Source organism: Clupea harengus, chromosome 18 (assembly GCF_900700415.2).
Source record: "Clupea harengus chromosome 18, Ch_v2.0.2, whole genome shotgun sequence".
Taxonomy (NCBI): Eukaryota; Metazoa; Chordata; class Actinopteri; order Clupeiformes; family Clupeidae; genus Clupea; species Clupea harengus.
The window spans coordinates 12189089-12209523 of NC_045169.1; the positions used below are offsets into that span (position 1 = coordinate 12189089).

General features: G+C 43.0%; 2 protein-coding genes across 3 annotated transcripts; one reads left to right on the forward strand and one right to left on the reverse strand.

Moving 5' to 3' along the window:
• Nucleotides 1-5609: 5609 nt before the first annotated feature.
• ptgr1.1 (prostaglandin reductase 1, tandem duplicate 1) lies at nt 5610-14550 on the forward strand. The gene is made up of 9 exons (XM_012832449.2): nt 5610-5707; nt 6319-6443; nt 6578-6623; nt 6875-6934; nt 7699-7866; nt 10681-10954; nt 11392-11497; nt 11655-11773; nt 13967-14550. The coding sequence occupies exons 1-9, from the start codon at nt 5691-5693 to the stop codon at nt 14075-14077; spliced, it is 1026 nt and encodes a 341-aa protein (XP_012687903.2). The 5' UTR covers nt 5610-5690; the 3' UTR covers nt 14078-14550.
• A 278-nt stretch (nt 14551-14828) lies between these two features.
• On the reverse strand, nt 14829-18722 carry LOC105904559 (serum amyloid P-component-like). 2 transcript variants are annotated; one of them, XM_042710435.1, is made up of 5 exons: nt 18493-18722; nt 17860-17898; nt 17644-17697; nt 17069-17436; nt 14829-15429 (listed from the first exon to the last, which is right to left on the reverse strand). In XM_042710435.1, the coding sequence occupies exons 1-5, from the start codon at nt 18569-18571 to the stop codon at nt 15064-15066; spliced, it is 906 nt and encodes a 301-aa protein (XP_042566369.1). In that variant the 5' UTR covers nt 18572-18722; the 3' UTR covers nt 14829-15063. The 2 variants fall into 2 exon arrangements, with proteins under 2 accessions (XP_042566369.1, XP_012687911.2); XM_012832457.3 differs by having other exon boundaries at nt 17644-17721; nt 18493-18721.
• Nucleotides 18723-20435: the final 1713 nt, after the last annotated feature.

Below are 20435 nucleotides of genomic sequence, written 5' to 3' on the forward strand. Positions count from 1 at the left end.
AGTTTTCTTAAATTGAAAGCGCGTTCTCGTGCTCCTGAATTTGCATACATACACGCCCTGCCAGCTCCTTATAAGGGCACGCAACCGTAGTGACGTGTGCAGTCGGAATCGACCGAATCTACACGAAAGCAACTCGTAAACGAGTCATGTCAAAGCAGAAAGCGATCACCCTCGAGTAAACGCAGATCTAACTTCAACTATATATGTCTATGACTTGAACGGTGCAGAGATGGACTGTTGCAGGATGTAGATGTGTCCATTCTATTCCACTATAGCTATATCAACGTAATTGAGTTTAGTGCTTATTTATGTATTCACTTACATTTGCAGTGTTCGTGTACATTACATTTAGTCATTTAGCAGACAATTTTGTCCAAAGCGACGTACAAGGGATAGAACAGTCAAGCTACGAGCAATAGAGACCTAGTGTAACAATAAATACTACTTTACATAAGAAATAGAAAAACGAAATAGGAAATAAAAACGAAGTGCAGGAATGTAACTGCTATAAGTGCAAGTTAAGCACTAGTCGAAGTGCCAGTTAGGAAGGGAGGTGCTCTCTGAAGAGTTGGGTCTTCAAAAGCTTCTTAAAGGTAGAGAGGGACGCGCCTGCTCTGGTAGTGCTAGGCAGTTCGTTCCACCAACGTGGAACTACTTGAAAATTCTGGATTGCCGTACTTGCACAGACGGCAGTGCCAAACGACGCTCACTAGACGAGCGCAGCATTCCGGTGTAGTGCTTTTATTTATTTTATGACATCACAGTGCCTCGTAGAATCATGACTATAGGCCTACATGTGAAACGTAATTGTTAATGATACTTTAATCCGAGGATCTGTAGAGTTGATGTGAACGCAATCACCAACGATTTCTCACAAATTCATTAACACGGAGAGTTTTCTTAAATGCGATTCCCCAAAAAACCACAAGATGGCCCACGGGGCCATCTTGTGGTTTTTTAAGGAATCGCATTTGAGAAAACTCTGGCCGAGTTACGACTGCTATTTCGAGTTCGGAAAGTCTTCTGAAGTTCAGAGCAAATCCCAGATGAGAAAACTTTCATGAATGCCAAATGTTGTCCTAAATCCAATTCCTCTTAAATTCCTCTTAAATTCTTCTTAACTGCGTTCGAGAATGAGGCCCATTGGTCTTATATTCACAAACTCTAGTGTTGGCACATTCACTTTAATCAATATTTAATTTAATTAAGGCCTTTACAGACAAACAGACAGTTTGTTGTCTAGGCTGGAACAGGAGCCTAGACAAAAGTCTACAATGTAGACAAAACATATTATCACTCACTTCAGATGAGGTAAAACTTAAAACTTAAAAACAACTACACAGAAAACTTCACCCAATCTGCACTAATTAGTTTGGACTGCCTCATTGTTAAAGGCTCTGGCTCAGACACAATAGCCTTTATGTCTGGTCGGAAGTAAAACACCTTGTCCGCGGTCTTCGGCCAAGCAAAGGCATTTTTTCCTACTGCACTCTGATGCATGCAGTTTACCTCCATTTCATTCCCTACGACCTGCACAACTTGCCCAACAAAGGGCTTGCTGTCATACATTACCACAACAAATTTCCCTGTTAGGTCCTCAGCATCTTCAATATCAGGAGAATAATTTTCAATTTCATTGTGGAATTGAATCTCCACTGATGGTCCACATTCGCATGGGCTTTTTTGTCGCGAGCAGAAGCAGGAAACTTCTCTGTGGTGGATTTTACCCGGCTCGGTTGATTCGATCTGGTGAATTTTAAATGTTCCCTTAACAGGTGGCAAATTATCTGGCACAGCCTCATCATAGCGGCTCACGTCAGTCTCACTGACCCAAAAGTGGCGGATGTTTGATGCCGTGCTTTGGAGGAGTTGGTAGAGGTCCTCTGGCTTCTGGATGTCGCCTCCCTTTTTTACATGGTCATCCGCAAGCCTCTTGATGGCACCCCCCACGCCATCTGGTGCTCCCTTACCATGGCATTTTTCAGAGAAGTTCCAGGTAAGTTTTTTGAACCCCAGCAGAATTGGAACAGTGCTCATGCAGTGCAGTGTGGTGATTGTGGGGTTCTCCTTCTTCAAGTCCTCCAGGACTGGCTTGAGATGAGCCCAGACTGATCTCTCATCATGGCGTAATGAATCTGATATGGTAGCGTAGGACTGATGGCTACCAGAAGTGTACGCTACAATTGTGTGGATGGTGGCTTGCTTCCGACTGCCACCAAAATTAAATGCCTGGATCTCCGTGGCCAATTTACATGCATAATTTTCTGAGAAGTCCATGTGGACGACAACTTCCTCCTCAGACAGAGTCTCCTTCAGGTGTCTGCACTGCTCAGCCTGATGGATCCAGTTATACTGGTGTGTTGCTAGGGCGTCAAGCTTGCTGTTAAACACTTTGACAAGCTCACTCCAGGTCCCAGATTTTTTTTTTTTTGCAAAGTGTGTTGTCTGCTTACCCCCGTCCTGTGTCTTCTCCCTCTCCCATTGTTCCCATACAATTTCTTGAGGTTCTTCGGGCAGCACAACTTGGATGTCATTATAGCAGCACTTGGGACACAGGCGGTACATGCATTTTTTAATCTTGGCATCACAGACAATTGCTGCTACCAGTTGTGAAATGCTCGATGTTTTGAGCAATCCTTTAAGTTTTAGTTTTTCCACCAGGACGCCCATGTTCTCATGGTGGATGCAAGCACATGTGTCCCTGTCACTTGCTTTTGGCTCAGTGATATGGAATGGCCTGAGTCGTAGGAACTGTCTGTAAGACATGGAGTCCTCTTTGGCCACCTCGGAGTTGTATACACAATGAAGTTCCTTCAGTGTATTTGAGAGAATGCGTCTCTGAAGTTTAACTTTGTTTTTTGTTATCGTATCTTTTCTTCCTGCAAGCTGTCTGCTGTTCTCATCTCGGCTAAGAAAACCAGATACTTTTTCTCGACGTGAGACCGACCTCTTTAGACTAATTTTCTTAAATTTTTTCTTTTTTGGTTGGACCTTTTTCTTTTCCCTTTGCAAATCCTTTCTTAGGTGTTCACTTCTTTTTTGTGATCGAGCCAGATGTTTCTTTAGTTGGAAAAGCTCTCTCTTCAGTGACTCATTTTGCTTCTTGAGTCTGTCCTGACTCCTTTGGGTTTTCCTTGCTTGTTCTGGGGTGGAGGAGGCCAGTGGCAATGGAACGGGCTCTGTTGGTGGAGACTGAGGCGGTGGGATGGGCTCTGTTGGTGGAGACTGAGGCGGTGGGATGGGCTCTGTTGGTGGAGACTGAGGCGGTGGGATGGGCTCTATTGGTGGAGACTGAGGCGGTGGGATGGGCTCTGTTGGTGGAGACTGAGGCCTAGGAATGGGTGCTGCTGGATGGAGTCTTGCAAGCGCTTCACAGGGAGGTTCCTCAAAGGACTCCGGTGTAATGTCCAGAACTGCTCTCACACATTTCTCTGCTACCCTGTGCTTTCTTTGGTTTCCCCGCCACTGTTTCCTCTTCTTCTGAGCTTCAGCATCTGATAAATTCCTGATTGGTGGGTGATCAGGATTTGCACCCAAGGCTGCTTGCTTTCTTCTCTGATAGCTTTCTCGTCTTTTTGCTAGAAGCTGTGCACGAGCTATTGGGTCTGCGTTTATCTTTTGTCTGTGCTTCGCAACCGCCGTTTTGTTGGAAGACATCTAGAAAAATCAATGAAAGTGATTTTAAAGTTTAAAAACATATAAATATTAAACACATTGTTTAGTAAAATGTAAATTTAATATTAGATAATAAGTCACAGTAACTGAATAATGATGTTTATAATAATAAAACTGTAATAATAATTATTATAATAATAATAATACTAATAATAATAATGCATTATTATATGTAATTATTATTATTGTTGTTGTTATTACTACATTACAACATTATTATTACTAGTATGAATGACACATAACAAAGAAACTGCATTACACTGAATGCCATAGCCATTACACTGAATGACAGCCATTACACTGAATGACATAGCCATTACACTGAATGACATTTTTATGCTTAAAACATATTTTACAGGCAAACAGTTAGCCACCTATATCAAACTACGTTTATTAACTAGCATGAACCTGCCCCTGACAGGACAGTGTCCTAGACTGTCTAGCTAGCTATCTTAACTGTGTTAATTACCGGCATGCGTGTGTTATCGGCAAACGTTCACGTTGTCATGCCAATCCATTAATAAACGTATGTATACTTGTGCATATCGATTGGAACTTCGTAAATGGAGTTTAGAAAAAAACTTCTTCTTTACATGTTCTTACTGCGTTCGAGAATGAGGTAAATCTCTTTACATATCGTGTATCATAGCGGCAGCGACAGGGGACAGAGTAGGAAACAGTCTGACAATCTGACCGTGTAGGCTACTGGGCTGATTAACTGAAACACGGAGCTGCCGGTAGCCCTGCCCGTTGGAAACAGCATGTGAACCAAACCACTTTGAGGAATAGGGGGAACATGATTTTTTCAACACTTAAAAAACACATTGTTTTACATCTATAATTAGCACCGCTTGTGTCGTCGTATTTTTATTTTAAAAAAAAAATTCAAAAAATGAAATTAAAATTTAAATTTCAATGATTGTTGGGGGGGACAACTTTATGGTAAGGACACGTCCCCCCCGTCCCCCCCGGGATCTCCGCCTATGCCTCTAGGAGAACATGCGTTTGCAACTTGCTCCTCGAAGGGCTGTTACACACCAAACGCGTTTCTAAAAACGCGACCCTAGCAAAACCATTGTTTCCTATGGTACTAGCGTTTTTAGGTGCGCTTAAAAGTTGAAATATTCTCAACTTTTCAGCAGAGGCTCATCAATGTCACACTCGGCCCAGGCAGGTTGCGCACGCAGCTCCGATTCATAGGCGCTGGGCAAAACAGCCTGGTGCCCCTGCGGCTGTTTTGCCCGCCGCACTTTGCCAAGGCGATTTTGAAGCGTATACGTTTTTAGAAACGCGTTTGGTGTGTTTCAGCCCTTACCTTGGTGTCAGCAAGTCTTATATGTGTGGCCCTCTTGATAATGGTGCTTTTGAGTGGATGACTTAAAGCACGCAAAGCGCAATCTTCACTGTAGCCTACTCTTCACTGCACCAAATAAAACATCAAGTTGATCAAATCATTGTGTGAGCTTTTGCTTATTTACCTATGTAGATATCTAGCTCTGTTTAGCCAATGTATATCGCAGATGCCCTATTGCTGTATCAAATTTGTTTCAGTCTGAAGAATAAAATACCCTTAATTGTCTTATATTAATACTGATTTTAGTTCAAAGTAAAAGCTGCGGATATTTTACTTTTGTCTCAAGTGCTGGGTATCTGGCCTTGACTTATGTTATGATAATATCTTGAGTTAGGAAATGCACGACTAACTGCGAGTTAACTAGAATCTTATGCATAGACACGTTTGTCATGCTCGTGTTCACATGGCATTGGCGAGTGGTGCTGCTAGTCGTATGTAACATATGATGTTACTAGAGCGTGTGTGGTTGCTGATTTTCTGAATTATGTCTCGGCTTCTCGATTTTCTGAGAAAATATTGTATCACTAGCCAATCAGAGAACAGAGCCCCAGAGTCGTGAGCCAATCAGCGACCCGGCGGGGAGTTCCCGGGCGGTCTGCTAACTTTCGCTGCAGGGTGAAAACAAAGGTGAAGTCGTCTCGCGGTACGGTGAATTCATTTCATGGAAAACCACGCAAGGTAACGTTTCTGTTGTGAACTGTGCTATCCCGTTATTTTTCAAGAGTTATTGAAAGAAGAATAGACTAGAAATATGTAAATCATTTGAAGTAACTCGAGCTATTGGACTCAATTGACATAGCCCTTGTGGAGGCAAAACGTGAATTGCTCGCTGTGTGTGTTTTATACATTAGCTATTCTGCTAAATGACGTAATCCGAAATTAATCAATTGTTAATGTTATCTTCATTACGTTTTATTTTTGCATCAGTTTCTTCCATGAAAGTGCATGTGTTGACTTTGTGCAGATGGACGGTGACGTTAGCATGAAACGTTTACGAGAAAGAATAGCTATGTGATTCCTTGATCTGAATAAGTCAAGGGTTAAGATTTGCCGTTGATTGGCAGGGTACCCGGAGGTTCATACCAGCAGCGATAGACTTTAAATAATATTTTTTATAAAAGCTGATATCTTAGCAAGCCTCTTTTTTTGTAGATAACTCTAAATCAGGAAGTAGCGTTTACATTTAGGCTGACATAGCATGCAAGTGCATGTCCCTGTTTTGATAGTTATCCAAGATAATGTTACTGTCTTGACAGTCAACAGTGTTCTTCTCTGTCTTCTTCGATCAGTATTCCCAAGCAGAGAATCATGGTTCAAGCCAAAGCCTGGATCCTCCCCAAGTACTTCGATGGCTTCCCCAAAGACAGCGACTTCGAGCTGAAAGTTGAGCAGCTGCCGGAGCCTAAAGACGGAGGTGTGTAACCTAATTCAAGAGACTGCAACCTTTTAAAGACAAGTTGCACCGCAAAATGCCAATTCCGAGGCCGTTAGCTGTGCCACTGCAGGTCCGTTATATAATGTGGTGTGTAATTGTGTGTTGCCGTGCAGAGATTCTCTTGGAGGCTGTGTATCTAAGTGTGGATCCTTACATGAGGTAAGCTTGTCAGGATATTCCCATCAAACCAGCGCTTTAGTCGGTAGGGGCATGAATCTCTTATACTGATATTGGTTTTACCATTTCACCACTAGTGGCTTCAGAGGATGTTAAAACTTGTCCATAATGTATCCCACCTGTTTGTTTACATGAGAGATGGACGGATGCTGTTTATAAGTTTAGGTTTTGATTAAGGGAAGAGGATATATAATTATTAACTAAATGTATCTGTCTCCCTCCCTTGTCTCTAGGCCTTTCAGTCGGGTGCGGATGAAAGAAGGAGATGTGATGATTGGAGCTCAAGTGGCCAAGTATGAAACATACACACACACACACACACACACACAAACACACGCAGACACACACAGACACACACACAAAACCAGAGCCGAGTGTTTCTTGTCTTCTGCATGTCAGATGTTGATGGGTCAGGATTCGAGCAAGCATCTGTGTGTCGTTAACAGCCCTGATGCCACATGATGTGGTTTGTTTGGCAGGGAGATCAGAGGGCCTTGCTGGTCAGTCACGCCCCAGTGTAGCGTGGGTAATGTGCGGGAACCGAGCCGCTGTAGTTGTTTATTGGTATAAAAAAAAAAACCTCCCACACACCTGCAGTTTCTCAAGAAATTATCTTGATGGAACATAAACACGTTGCCATGTGCTATTGATCACAGTACTCCTTTAATAGACTGAAGCTTTTGATCTCGGTCTGGCAAGACCTTATATCCTGTTTGTTAGAGAAGATGTCAACACCATATTTTTTGTAGTATTAAAATGTAAGAATAACTGAAAATAAAAAAAATTAAAACTGAACAAGACTGTACTTAAACTCAAACAGCAGTGAAACTCTTTCTGTACACAAAGACTCATACCAGTGGTATGCATATGCTACATGCTGTTTTCTTCTTACGCAACCACTGGAATGTGTGAGCGACTGATCGCATACACATATCATTGCCAACACCATATAAATCTGTGTAGCTTGAGGCGATGGCACTTCCTTTCCATGTAATTATATGTTATGAAATATGTGTGTTTTCTAACACTTCTCACGTCTTTGTCTCCTCCTCTGTAGGGTGGTCCAGAGCAGAAACCCCTTGTTCCCCGAGGGCTCTCACGTGATCAGTCGATCGGGCTGGAGGACGCACACCGTGTCCGACGGCACTGGCGTCATACTCCTGCTCTCTGATTGGCCAGCTGATGTGCCATACTCCCTGGCACTGGGCGCCATCGGCATGCCTGGGTAAGACTGGCATGAAACTAAAGCGAGATTGTGCTATCCATGTCTCTCTAAATCTCTATCTATCTATCTGTAGTATGTATAGTAAGCTGTAGATGACTGTCATCTGTGTTTTGGTTTGTCAGTTATTCCTCATCCGTCATTGGTCCCTTTCATCCACTAATGTATCCAGTCTCTCTTCTCACTTATTACTAATTCATACATCCATTTAGTCACAAGAAGGTCTGTCCTACCCCCACTTTGACGGCTGTTTGTTTTCCCCCGAGTCGCTTTGCAACGCAATCGTGCAACGTTACTTCCTATTGTTCACCGTAGTTCATTGTTTATCTGTTCGTCGATGCATACCTCTGTATATGCACTGATGTGCTCCCCCACCGGTCTGTTCGTGCTAAACCTTCACATGCACCATACTGTACCTCCTTGCATCCATCCAGTCACACGTTAGTCGACACACGCTTCACCCTTACCGGTCATGGGTGACTGGATGCTCATCCACCTTGTTTCTTATAAGAAGTTTTGAAAAAGATTTATCAATGGCCATCTAAACAATTTTTTGAATGATTTAGGCATGATGATTTGATCACTTGCACCTCTTTCAATAGCATTTAATTAGTATGTTAGCCCTGTTCACCAAGGGCGTGAGGATTGGTTATTTCAGTGCTAGAGTTTGTGATTGGTTATTTCAGTGCTAGAGTTTGTGATTGAATATCGTCAGTGCAGAAGTAATGCAATAGATGACAGCAAGGGAAAGGATTTCCACTGCATGAAACAAAGCAGACCCGAACATTCACCATCATTTAACTCACTTTTTTATGAACCACAGCTGCGTGTGTGTGTGTGTGTTTGAGTGTGTGTGTGTGTGTGTGTGTGTGAGTGAGTGAGTCCACATATGGCCTCCAGATGTTGCTGCAGAGTTAAATGAACTGTCTGCGATTGATGCGTAAACTTGAGATAATTTAACACAAAGATAAGAGGTCTCTGTTTAGCTTCCTGCCAGGCTTAAAATAAACACGGCACTTTCCAGTGCATCTGACCCAGCCAAACGAACATTTGCACCTGGTTGCGATTTGGTTGTTTGTTGTGATTGGTCGAATGTTTTGGCATTGAGAAGACTGATGTAGAGAAGATTGATGTAGAGCGTAAACAGGTAAAGGTCAGGTATTTAGCAGACGCTTTTATCCAAAGTGACTTAGGCCCCATGCAGACGGACTCTAGTTTGCCTGAACCCGGGTTCATTTTTCACACCTACCCACTTTTTACATCGCGTGCACATGAACCCAGTGAATCCGATTGACTCAGCTGTAGTACATCCCCCACGCCTGTTGGTGGCGCTTTGGTGCTACAGACAACTGAAGAAAACGGAGAAGAAGACAGGAGCATGCTATCAAAATAACATATGACAGTAGTTGAGCTCCAACTAGCAACGTTTAGCTTAGCCGCATAGCCTACATTTAATCTGCACAGTAACACGTTATGGTGGTTTATAAAATCAGTGGTAAGAGCAGACTGTAGGTTAAGCGAAAAATAATTATATTTGTTATTGATAATAAAGAGTTTAGAACAGTGCAACAAAGCAATGTGCAACATGACATGTCTGAGTTGTTTAAATGCCTGTGCTTTATGGAGATGCTGAGCTTGAGCAGGAGAGACCACAATGCAAGTGCTGTGGATCCTGAATGTTTCATGGTTTACAATTGCTTCCAATTTCATGGTTTTATTACTAACAACAAATGTAGGCTATTGTTGAGGGCTTTGTCCTTCACGTACTGTAGGCTACCTCTGAAGTAACGTTAACGCTAGCTAGTAGCTATCGCTATCGTTGTCTGACAGGACTAAAGCTAACGTAACATTCATCTGTTTTGAAACTTCCGTCTATAATAAAAAATATTTTCACGTCAGATTTGCTCATATAGGCTATTGCTGACACTTTTAAAAACAGTTTTTTGAAAAATGGTCTGATGCAAATAGATTAAACAGTGATAGATTAAAGTGTGGCTTGTTAATGTCATCCCTTTCCTAACAACAGATAGATAGATACATTTGTATTAATCCCGTTAGGGAAATTCACGTGGAAAAGGAGCAAGGTAATAGGACGAATATTTTTTTTTAAACTGGAGAGCTGTTATAACTGGCTGCCAAACTCACTGCGCCATGGCAAACTATTCAGTTATTAAATAATGCCGGTTGTGTCCGTTGTTCTGGCTGGTCTAATGATGCGATCACGTGGGGCAATCCGATTAGGTATGCGGATAGCGTGCAGACGAACACCAACAGCAATCGGATTCGGAGGTTACTCACTTTGGACCCCCGATTCGAGGGAGTGCGGATACAGTGTGCGGATACAGTGCGTTCGTCTGCACGATAGGGCTGTCCGGACTCGGGGTTCACCGGGTTCAGACAAACTAGAGTCCGTCTGCATGGCCTCTTACAGATAACCTGCAGTGACTCGAGTTGAACCCCCAGGGGACGTTAACCACTGCACCACCACACCCAGATGTGAAGTCAGCGCTGGTTGATGCAATCATGTTTTAGATTATGTAGTAATGTATTGTTAGTTTCAACATTTGAGGTGGAATTTTTGCAAACAGTGAGGGTTTGTTGGGTGAGGTGTTACTTGAATTTATAAATGTGCAAAATGTTTGTTGTGATAGATAAGTGGGCATCGTGTGTGTGTGTGTGTGTGTGTGTGTGTTTGTGTGTGTGTGTGTAAAGGATGCAATGTTAAATAACCATATATGTGTGTGAGAGAAAAGTTTTCAACATAAGACATGCGGGGATGGTCATGACATATCACTCATCATGCATATCACTCGCCAGGCTCACTGCCTTATATGGTCTGGAGGAGGTGTGTCAGCTCAAGGCCGGCGAGACGCTATTGGTCAACGCGGCGGCGGGTGCCGTGGGAATGGTGGTGGGGCAGATCGCCAAGCTGAAGGGCTGCCGTGTGATTGGCTCGGCAGGGAGCGACGCCAAGGTGGCCTACCTGAAGGAGCTGGGCTTCGACCAGGCCTTCAATTACAAGACTGTCCAGTCACTGGAGCAGGCCCTCAGAGAGGCGGCGCCAGAGGGATACGACTGCTACTTCGAGAATGTGAGTGTCTCTGTGTGCATGTGTGTGTATATTTACTAGTGTGTGTGTGTATGTGAGTGAGTGTATTTACTAATGTGTATATATGTGAGTAAGTGAGTGAGTGTATTTACTAGTGTGTACGTGTGTATATGTGTGCGTGCAACCCTAGTGAAAGTGATTGTGTGGAAACTAACATAGTTTGGTTTGTAACATCTTGTGGTTCCCTTGCTTAATTGAAAACATATCTGTGTGTGTGTGTGTGTGTGTGTGTGCACCCTGGCATGCCACAATGACCGGTCTCCAAATAAGACATCGAATTATTCTGGAGTCTGACATTCTGATGCAGTTTAGGACCTCAGTCTATTTCTGAAATGCAGGTGTGTGTGTGTGTGTGTGTGTGTGTTTGTGTAAAGGACCAGATTAACAAGTGTTTTTTTCTGTTGTTGTTTTTGCTTTAGGTTGGCGGTGCTTTCTCCAGTGTGGCCATCCCCTTGATGAAGCCCATGGGCCGCATCGCTGTGTGTGGAGCCATCTCTACTTACAACGACACCACTCCACAGACAGGTCTGCCTTTCTCTCTCTCTCTCCTATTTACTCTCTTTATTATGTCTCCCTTTTCCTCTCCCTAAATGTTTGTTCTCCAATTTGACTTAACCTGAACTAAGCTCCTTCTGTTAACTCCCTACATATATATGTGTGTGTGTGTGTGTGTGTGTGACAGGACCGTTCCCGCACCTGACGATGATCATGAATCAGATCCGTATGGAGGGCTTCCTTGTGGGTCGCTGGGAGCACAAGAACAAGGAGTCGCTGCGCCGTCTGCTCGTCTGGAAACAAGAGGCAAGTCGTCGGTCCATAACACAGACCACCAGAACTCATACAGGGCTCCCACGGTCCATAACACAGACCACCAGAACACATACAGGGAGTCGTTCGTCCATAACACAGACCACCAGAACTTATACAGGGAGTCGTCGGTCCATAACGCAGACCACCAGAACTCATACAGGGCTCCCACGGTCCATAACGCAGACCACCGGAACTAATACAGGGCTCCCACGGTCCATAACACAGACCACCAGAACTCATACAGGGCTCCCACGGTCCATAACGCAGACCACCGGAACTAATACAGGGCTCCCACGGTCCATAACACAGATCACTAGAACTCATACAGGGCTGCCACGGTCAGGGGAATCCTGGAAAAGTCATGGAATTCTAAAATCCCATTTTTCAGGCCTGAGAAAGTCATGAAATTCAGTAAATTCACTGGAAGTGTTGAAAAAGTAATTCAATATTTTGTCGTATGTAGATATAATGAAATTAATTGTTAGTGTACTCTTTCCTGGATAAATTTTTTGTTGTGCAAATTTCTGTAGCATTACACAGTTTCCACTTGAATTGACATAAGCTAACTAACATAGAAAAGGAACGGAAAAGGTTTCTGTTTAGCTTTTAACTCAAAAATCAGGCCCAACATGTGGAGTAAAGTACAACATTTTATTGATTCTAGGTTGCCAAATTTCATTAAACGTCCTTAGAAAAGTAATGGAAAAGGTTTTAAATGTTGTGAATCAAAATGGGTGGGAATCCTGCTAACAGTAACACTAAGTTTCAAAGGTAGTGTGTAGCTTTTAGTGTCCTCTATTAGTAGAAATGGAATGTTTTCGTTAGTTTAGAATGAGCCCTTCGTATCTAAATAGTGAGTGGCTCCTCTTCGACAGAGTTCGCCATGTTGCACCGTCATGTTTCTACGGACAAACCAAAACACTGGTTCGAGACGGGGCTTTTTCATTGACTATCACTACTACATCTGCATTTTTAGTCTAAGGTCAAGAGAATGTGTTCTTAATTCGGTCTTAACGACTGAAGTATTTACTGTTTTAATGGCCAATGATAACATGAAAAGCCTTTGGGCTTCGTGCCAACACTTCTGTCAGAACCTTTCACTTCTGCAGGATGTTTTGATGGCTCTGTCGATGACGTCTGTGTGGCTGACCACGGAGGTTTCAGTGCAGAGCCTGTGGGGGGAGTTCAGTTTTGTTTTTCATGAAAGCGTCTCTACTTTGGTTGGAAACAGTCGGGCAAAGGTCGAGTTTGAAGTGCCTGTTGAAGAAGAGCAGGCCTGTTGTTGGGTCTGTGTATTTTTGAGTGTCAATGGTTGCTAGACTGCTAGGCAGGAAACGGGGAGGCCTCTTGCACAACTCTTAAGTTCAGATTGCCCAGCTCGCTCTCTGTGAGCGGCTGCGGGAGCTTTTTGAGCTCTTTGGAAGGGCTGGTTTGGAAAGTTTGGGGAAGTTAAGGGAAAACGCTTTTTTTTCTTCCGCCTCCCTCATAAGGTTAAGAAGATGAGGGAGGTGGGTTTGTGTTGGGTTCAGCATGATTGGCCATTTGGAGATGTAGAAAAAATGAGTGATTGGAGAGGGGTTTGGTTCAACTGAATGCGTGATTGGAGAGGGGTTTGGTTCAACTGAATGAGTTACTGGAGAGGGGTTTGGTTCAACTGAATGAGTTATTGGAGAGGGGTTTGGTTCAACTGGTCCTGTGGAGGTTTTTAGGAGGAGGGGGTACAGGTGGGATTAAGATTGAATATGATTAAGATTGAATATGCTTATTACAAGTTGATAAATCAGATTGTTGGATTTAGCACTGGGGGCGTTGTGTGAAGTTGGAGAGGATGGGCAAGTAGCTTTTAAAATGTGAGTTTCTGAACAGCATTTTTGTAAAAGTCACACAGCCAGGGAAACCAGAAAGTCCCTACTGTGTTTAAAGTGCATTTAATAAACACACACTTTGCACATGTAATAAACAACTGCCCTCTTTGCCTCTCTCCACCTCCCCCCCCTCCCCCTCCTCTTCTTACCTCCTCTCTGCTTCTCCCTCTCCTTTTTTCCCTATTACTGTCCTTCCATTACATCTCCACCTGATCGCTCTGTATTCTTGTCTTCCTGTTCCTTTTCTCACACTCATTATCCCCTCCTGTCTTCCTCTCTCCTCTCCTCCCTCCTTCCCTCCTCTCTTTCGTCCTCTTAGGGGAAGCTGAAGTGTCCGGAGCACGTGACCAGCGGCTTTGAGAACATGCCAGCTGCCTTCATGGGCATGCTCCGTGGGGAGAACCTTGGCAAAGCCGTTGTTAAGGCCTGAGCCCACCCCCCTCATCCCACACTCCACCCTACCATTGCCCTGCCTGGGTGACAGACAGTGCTTGCAGCCAATCAGATGCTTCAAAAGCCACTTTGGAGCTGTTTGGACTAATGGAACCACCCGCCCCCGCTCAAGCGCTCAAAATCCCGTGCTGCCTTGAAGTGCCATTTGTCTTTATGTCCACCAGTAACTTGCGGTTCAGTTCAAGCAAGTCGGTCATCAAAAGAGGAACAGGACATTTCCCAACTCCCAACTCTTACACTTGCAGTAGCATTAATGACCGTATTAACAACAACAAATGTTTTTTATGAACTTCTTAGCCTTACCCTGATCGTCCCAAAGTAATCATAGATCATGGGTGTTTAAGCAGATATGTGAATTACACTAAGTGAGGGAGTGTGTTCCTGCTGGTTTGGACTGACACTGAAATGGCTCCTGTTTTTTGGGGAAATAAAGATTGATTTTTCTTACAAGTCTTGTAAAATGGTGTGTTTCTTTTTTAGTTTTTCAGTTTGAGGTTTGGCTAGAGGAGCTCTAGTGATTAACACTATTGTAAGCACTAAAACACAAGTTGTGTGTGTGTGTGGACACACAAGTGAAAGTACAAAAAAACAGAAAATAGGGAACAGGATATCTGAGCTGCCAGGAAATGCCCTGAATAGGCAGTGGGACACATTGAAGCGGCCCTTATTTATTTGACATTGCAGTGGAACCAAGACAACGGAGGTCCTTGGGAAGGAGCGCGAGCAAGCCATTTTAAAATGCAGTTTATTGAGACGCTCAAGCAGCTGACCATCACAGTAGGATTGGTGAACATACTTTCCTCACACAAATACATATGGTTTCTGACATTTTATGATTTAAAATCAGGTTAAAAAGTGAAATAATTGATCTTAATTCAGTGTAACAATCAATGTTGAAATAGTAGAAATCACTTGCTTCATTCTGATTAAACATGACTGCAGAAGCTTCCAGTAAGTCGCTCCTTACTCCAAGAGCACCTGGCTCTTCCCACAACGCTTTCGCAGCCCAAAGCAACCTCCTACGCTGTCTGCGCCCCCCTGGACTACATTACCCAGCTCCCCGTGCCTCCGCCAGTGCCTCCGCTGTTGCTTCCCGGTGCTGTCTTTCTCAGCAGGTCCCCCCTGGCTTTCGAAGGCGTTCTCCAGGATGGCGTAGCCCTGGGAGGTGTAACCCATGTCACGCCAGCTCAGCATATTTCCGAAGGGATAGCCCCAGCCCTGGTTGTAGGAGCGCAGGCCGGAGAGAGGGAGGACCTTGTCCCACATGTGAATGTCAGTCACCTGACCTTCGAACCCTGATAGAGTCATCGTAGCGGGGCCGTAGAAATTCTGTAAGGCAGAGATGACTGAAGTTAACTTGTTTACTGGATATTATGAATCTGCGTAAACCTGAGTGTGTACATGAACATGAGCCCATGTGTAAAACAATAAACACTGTCTGTTCAACAATCTGAACTAAATCACTCCTGCATCTACACAAATAGCAGTGGTGGAGGAAGTACTGAAGTTTAGTACTTAAGTAAAAGTACAAGTACCCAGGAAGATAAAAGTAAAAGTAAAAGTACTACATCAACAATCCTACTTAAGTAAAAGTAAAAAGTACTTACTTTTAAATTTACTTTAAGTATTAAAAGTAAAAGTACTCACGCAATGGGTTGTCTCTCAATGTCTAGGCTGTGCCATTTTGATAAAGAAATAGCTACTGGTAATCAATGCCTCTACAGATGTCACTACTAGCAATAATTATAAGCAACAACATTTGTTAATTGGAAAGGTTGGTGTACTTATTGTGCCTACCATCTGTAATACTGTTCACACTATATCTTAAAATTCTGCGGATGACAAGTTATCTACCAGGGATTATTTGCAAAGTTAATACCATTAAGCCAAACGAATAAAGACACCATGTGATATCTTTAAATCTTTTATTTAATTGTAAACGTGTAAAAAAGGGAAACATGGAACATGAAAAACAAATGTGATTGTAAAACTGGACAGAACAAGGCACGCTAGCTTGACATAGCTAACCTACCAGCTTTATCTTACCACTACGTTAAATATATAATGAAGGTCCAATCATGTTTTTTTGATGCTATTGCTGTATGTCAACATGCATTTCGCTAGATAACATTATAATATCATGTCAGTAAACAAATTAAATACATATATCAATATTCAAAAGTCAGGGACATTAACTTAGCATAGCCATCACCCTGCTTACCTCGATATGCTACTTTAAATTTGAGGGCGAATTATTGAAGGCTAGCAACTCCTTTTTTTGAGGGAGACAGGAAACGCATTGAAACCTCCAGGAGTCATTCTTGGGGCCTTTGAACTCGAACATATCTTTTAAATAGGGCCAAGGGTGGCTCATATCAGAGGGCTCAGTTCAGGCCGACTTTGGATCCATGTTGAATAGGCAGTAGTCAGGCTGAATGTTCAACTATAACAGGCAAAGCTACCGCTAGTGCTGCTGCCAAACGCGCACTCTGATATCATTGGAGTTGATAGAGCCACCTGATTGGTTTAAACTTCCAAAACAGCAACGCAATCCATAGTTTTGTGTAGGCAACATTTTGGCGAAACTATGTTCATAAAATGTAACGAGTAACAGCACATATTGTAGAAATGTAGCGGAGTAAAAGTATAGATAATAGCTAAAAAATGTAACGGAGTAAAAGTAAAAAGTATGCACTATTATTTTTACTTAAGTAAAGTACAGATACGTAAAAATGTACTTAAGTAAAGTAACGAAGTAAAAATACTTCGTTACATTCCACCACTGACAAATAGCCACTGCACATCAGAGAGGGGGAGAGAGAGAGAGAGAGATAAAGAGTGTTTTGTGCGTGAGAGATAAAAAGAAAGAAAGCGTGTGTATGTGAGGGAGAGAAATAAAGAGTGTGTGTGAGAGAGAGATAGTGTGTGTGAGAGAGAGAGAGGGTGTGTGTGTGTATGTGTGCCTCACCTGCCCCCTCCACATGCCTTTCCTGACACTCATCTTCCCATCCTTCCACATCTGGGTCATGCCTGTGTTTGAGTCCCAGGTCACGCACAGGCTGGTCCACGGCCAGAGCTTCCCAAACGAGGGGATCGCTGACACGGGCTGGAGGTTTTTGGATGCCTGGCCCACCGTCAGCTCGTACCCCGAGGGCATCGACCTCAGGGTGAGGGTGGCGCTGTTGCTCGTCGTCAAGGTGAATATGGCGGCACCCGGTGTGGCTTCCGCAATGATGCGGAGGCAGACGGTGAACGCATTGATGTTGCCGTAACGGAGGGGGCCACGGAACGTGACGACACTCCCGGACATCACGCTGAACATACGCCCAGTCAGGTCTGTGGACAGAAACACACACACTCACATACAAACATACATGTAGGCTACCCATGCATTCACTTATGTACAACAATTATACACACACACATACACACTTTTGGGAAACGCAAGGTCTGTGATAAGACACAACCAGACACAAATAAACATGCAAAAAACACGTGTGCTGAGGACTATACTAGTTTTGTGTGTGTTGCTTTTTTTTTTACCTTGGCCTGGGGAAGGGCTTGATGTCCAGTACCCCCCACGTGGGGTTGTCCAGTACCACTCACGTGTGGCTGTCCAGTCTGGTTTTTTAACAAAATAGATTGTATCATAGAAAACCTAAACCATAATATTACCCTCTAGCCATCATTACAGTTAGTTTAATAAACAGGTATTAACAAGAAAGGTAACTTTGAGGCGAACAAATGTGAGTGACTTACCTGGCCACCTGTGAGTGGTATATTGTTCATAAGGATTATCTGTGAGAAGAATCACAATTCAGATATTCACAAGCTGAGTCAGATCTCATCTTTGATGAAATGTTAAAAAAATGCCATTAATGCCCTCAGTGACCGCTGTCGGGTTGACATCTACACAAGGTTCCCATTTACATTGGCAACATTTGTAAACTTTTTCATGACTTTTCAAGGACCTTTAATGAAATTCCCATGACCCAAACCCCAAGCTGCCTCCTTTCACAACCTACAAGTACCCACAATTGCGTAGGAATCATTTAGTTCATATGTTGGGCCTGATTATTGAATGAAGATAAAACAACAACATGTTCCATCCCTTTTCTAGACTAATTAGGTCATAACTCAAGTGGAAAATGCGTCACGCTACAGAAACAAAACATTATCTACGAAAGAGTACAATAACAATTAACTCCATTATATCTACATACGACCAAATATTTCATTACTTTTTCAACGCTTCCAATGAATTTACTGATTTGCATGACTTTCCCACGCCGTCACTATAGCTAGGAGCCTACGCGCTAAAGCAACACAACAGAAGGCTGAATTAAAACTAAACTATGAGCAAAGATGAAACTAATGCAAAATCGAACCTACCCGTCACCATGAAGCTGCCCGTGGTGCCCGTTATCATGCACACCAACACTAACCCGTAAACCAGTGAGTTAGCCATCATTCAAGCCTCCTCTCTGTCTACGTCCAAAAATTGACCTCCTAAACGAACCCCCTGCGCACTTCCTAACAGTTTTGTTTCTGCTCTGCGCTAGAGTTTCGTTTCTCTGCAAATGCGCCAAACGCTGTCTAGCCGTCTGTCCAACCCACATTTGGGAAGTAGCTTATCAGAACGTCAACTCAAATTTTCTGTTTGTGTTAGTAGTGGCCTCATAGGGAGGAGTAGTTATAGTTTCTTGTATATGCATACTTACGCATGACATCCGTAATTTACATGTAAGGATTTGAACAGTCAATGTTGGGAGGTGAGACGAGCAGTGCTGTACCTTTACAAACATTCCCACCCCCTCAATTAAGATGAAATATAAGACATATTCAAAGTGTGTGTGGTGTCTCTGTGTGTGTGCATGTTGTGAGTCATGATTTACTTCTGTTTTCTCAAGACTCTTGTGAGTGCTGACTTCCTACTCTCCTTGAAAGTTCTGGAATGCAGGGCACTTGATTTTGAGATCAACAACTGGATGGAGGACAGTGAGGACAATTCAACAGATATTCTAGAAAACCCTCGGAAATCCTGCCAAATGTTACATGAATATAAATTATAATGTTGTATTATGAATAATATAATGTCTCCTAGAGGTTATCACTAATAATAATATTAATAATAAATAAACCTTCACGCCAAGGTATCCAGGCCTCTGCAAATGTTTCAATACCAGTTCATAGCAATGTATTCATATGTTATTAATGGAGGAGACATTTATGCTTCTAAAGCCCAAGTAGTAAGTCACAGTCCTAACTACACCAAGTTCATTGGTTCAGTTCTCACTCAGCAGACTCTGTGTTTATATATTTATATACCCCATAGGGAGATTGTGTGTCATTGGGGGAGGATGATGAAAGCAGGAAACCCCGCCATTTTGTGAAGTGGGTTCAAGCATGTGTGTGGGTGTTTGTGCAGATGCACATTCTTGAAGAAGATGGAGACGAGGATGAAAAAAAAAAAACTGTCCTCCTGCTCCTGCTAGCTTACGGATAATTAATTTAGCTTTTTACTTGACTATCAATTGGTTAAAATTGATTGAAAGAGTTTTTACATGTTGGAAATATTGCCCATTTCAGTGTTCCAGTCCTGATATCTGACATTTCTTCAAGTCATGTCTTCTCATCTGACTTTGCATGTCGTCAAGTGTTTAAACATGGGTCAGCTACATTCAGAATCTCAGCTATATTGTAATGCAACTGGAAATGGGTGCATTATATTTGATAAAGAGAATAGACAGACAGACAGTGAGAGAGATAGATACAGACAGACAGACAGACACAGACAGACCAAATTGTCTTGTACACATATGGTCTTGTGCACATATTGTAGCCTAATCCATACATCATTGTTACGTGGTTTATATAATATTTTTTAAACCGTTTGTAAACACATATGAGTCAGGTAATTATCATTATCATCATCAAGTGCAAACCTGTAGGCCCTACGTGAGCAAATACTCCAAGTGAGATGACTGAAAAAACAAACACACTACAAAAACAAGCAGATATTGAGTCATTCCACTTTTGATTGGTTGAAATCATAAACTAGAATAGGCAGGATTTCATTGGATTGTGTGTGGGCGTAGGAGTTCTGGTTTGGGCCGTGCTTTCACTGAAAAGATACCAGCGTGAAGGAGGAAGTCTCTGCCCTCGTCGTGTCTCCTCCTCACGGACGTCCGGGAGTTTCTCCTTGTTCCATTTGTGGTGACAACCTGGCTGAACGTGCTGTGTGCTTCCTCGGCATCAACTACCACTCTGTTGGCATAGCGTTCAGTTTTGCTTCCACCAGCTGGTGGCGCTAGAGGGCTCTCAAACACCCCCAT

Bases quoted from the DNA above. Each gene is read 5' to 3' on its own strand.
- LOC105904559 (XM_012832457.3), bottom strand. From the start codon at position 18,571: ATGATGGCTAACTCACTGGTTTACGGGTTAGTGTTGGTGTGCATGATA. The intron at 17,722-17,859 runs GTAAGTCACTCA...TTAAAAAACCAG, and splicing joins TACCACTCACAGGTGGCCAG to ACTGGACAGCCACACGTGAG. The intron at 17,437-17,643 runs GTAAAAAAAAAA...TTCTGTCCACAG, and splicing joins AAGCCCTTCCCCAGGCCAAG to ACCTGACTGGGCGTATGTTC.
- ptgr1.1 (XM_012832449.2), top strand. The intron at 6,624-6,874 runs GTAAGCTTGTCA...CCTTGTCTCTAG, and splicing joins AGTGTGGATCCTTACATGAG to GCCTTTCAGTCGGGTGCGGA. The intron at 11,774-13,966 runs GCAAGTCGTCGG...TCGTCCTCTTAG, and splicing joins TGCTCGTCTGGAAACAAGAG to GGGAAGCTGAAGTGTCCGGA.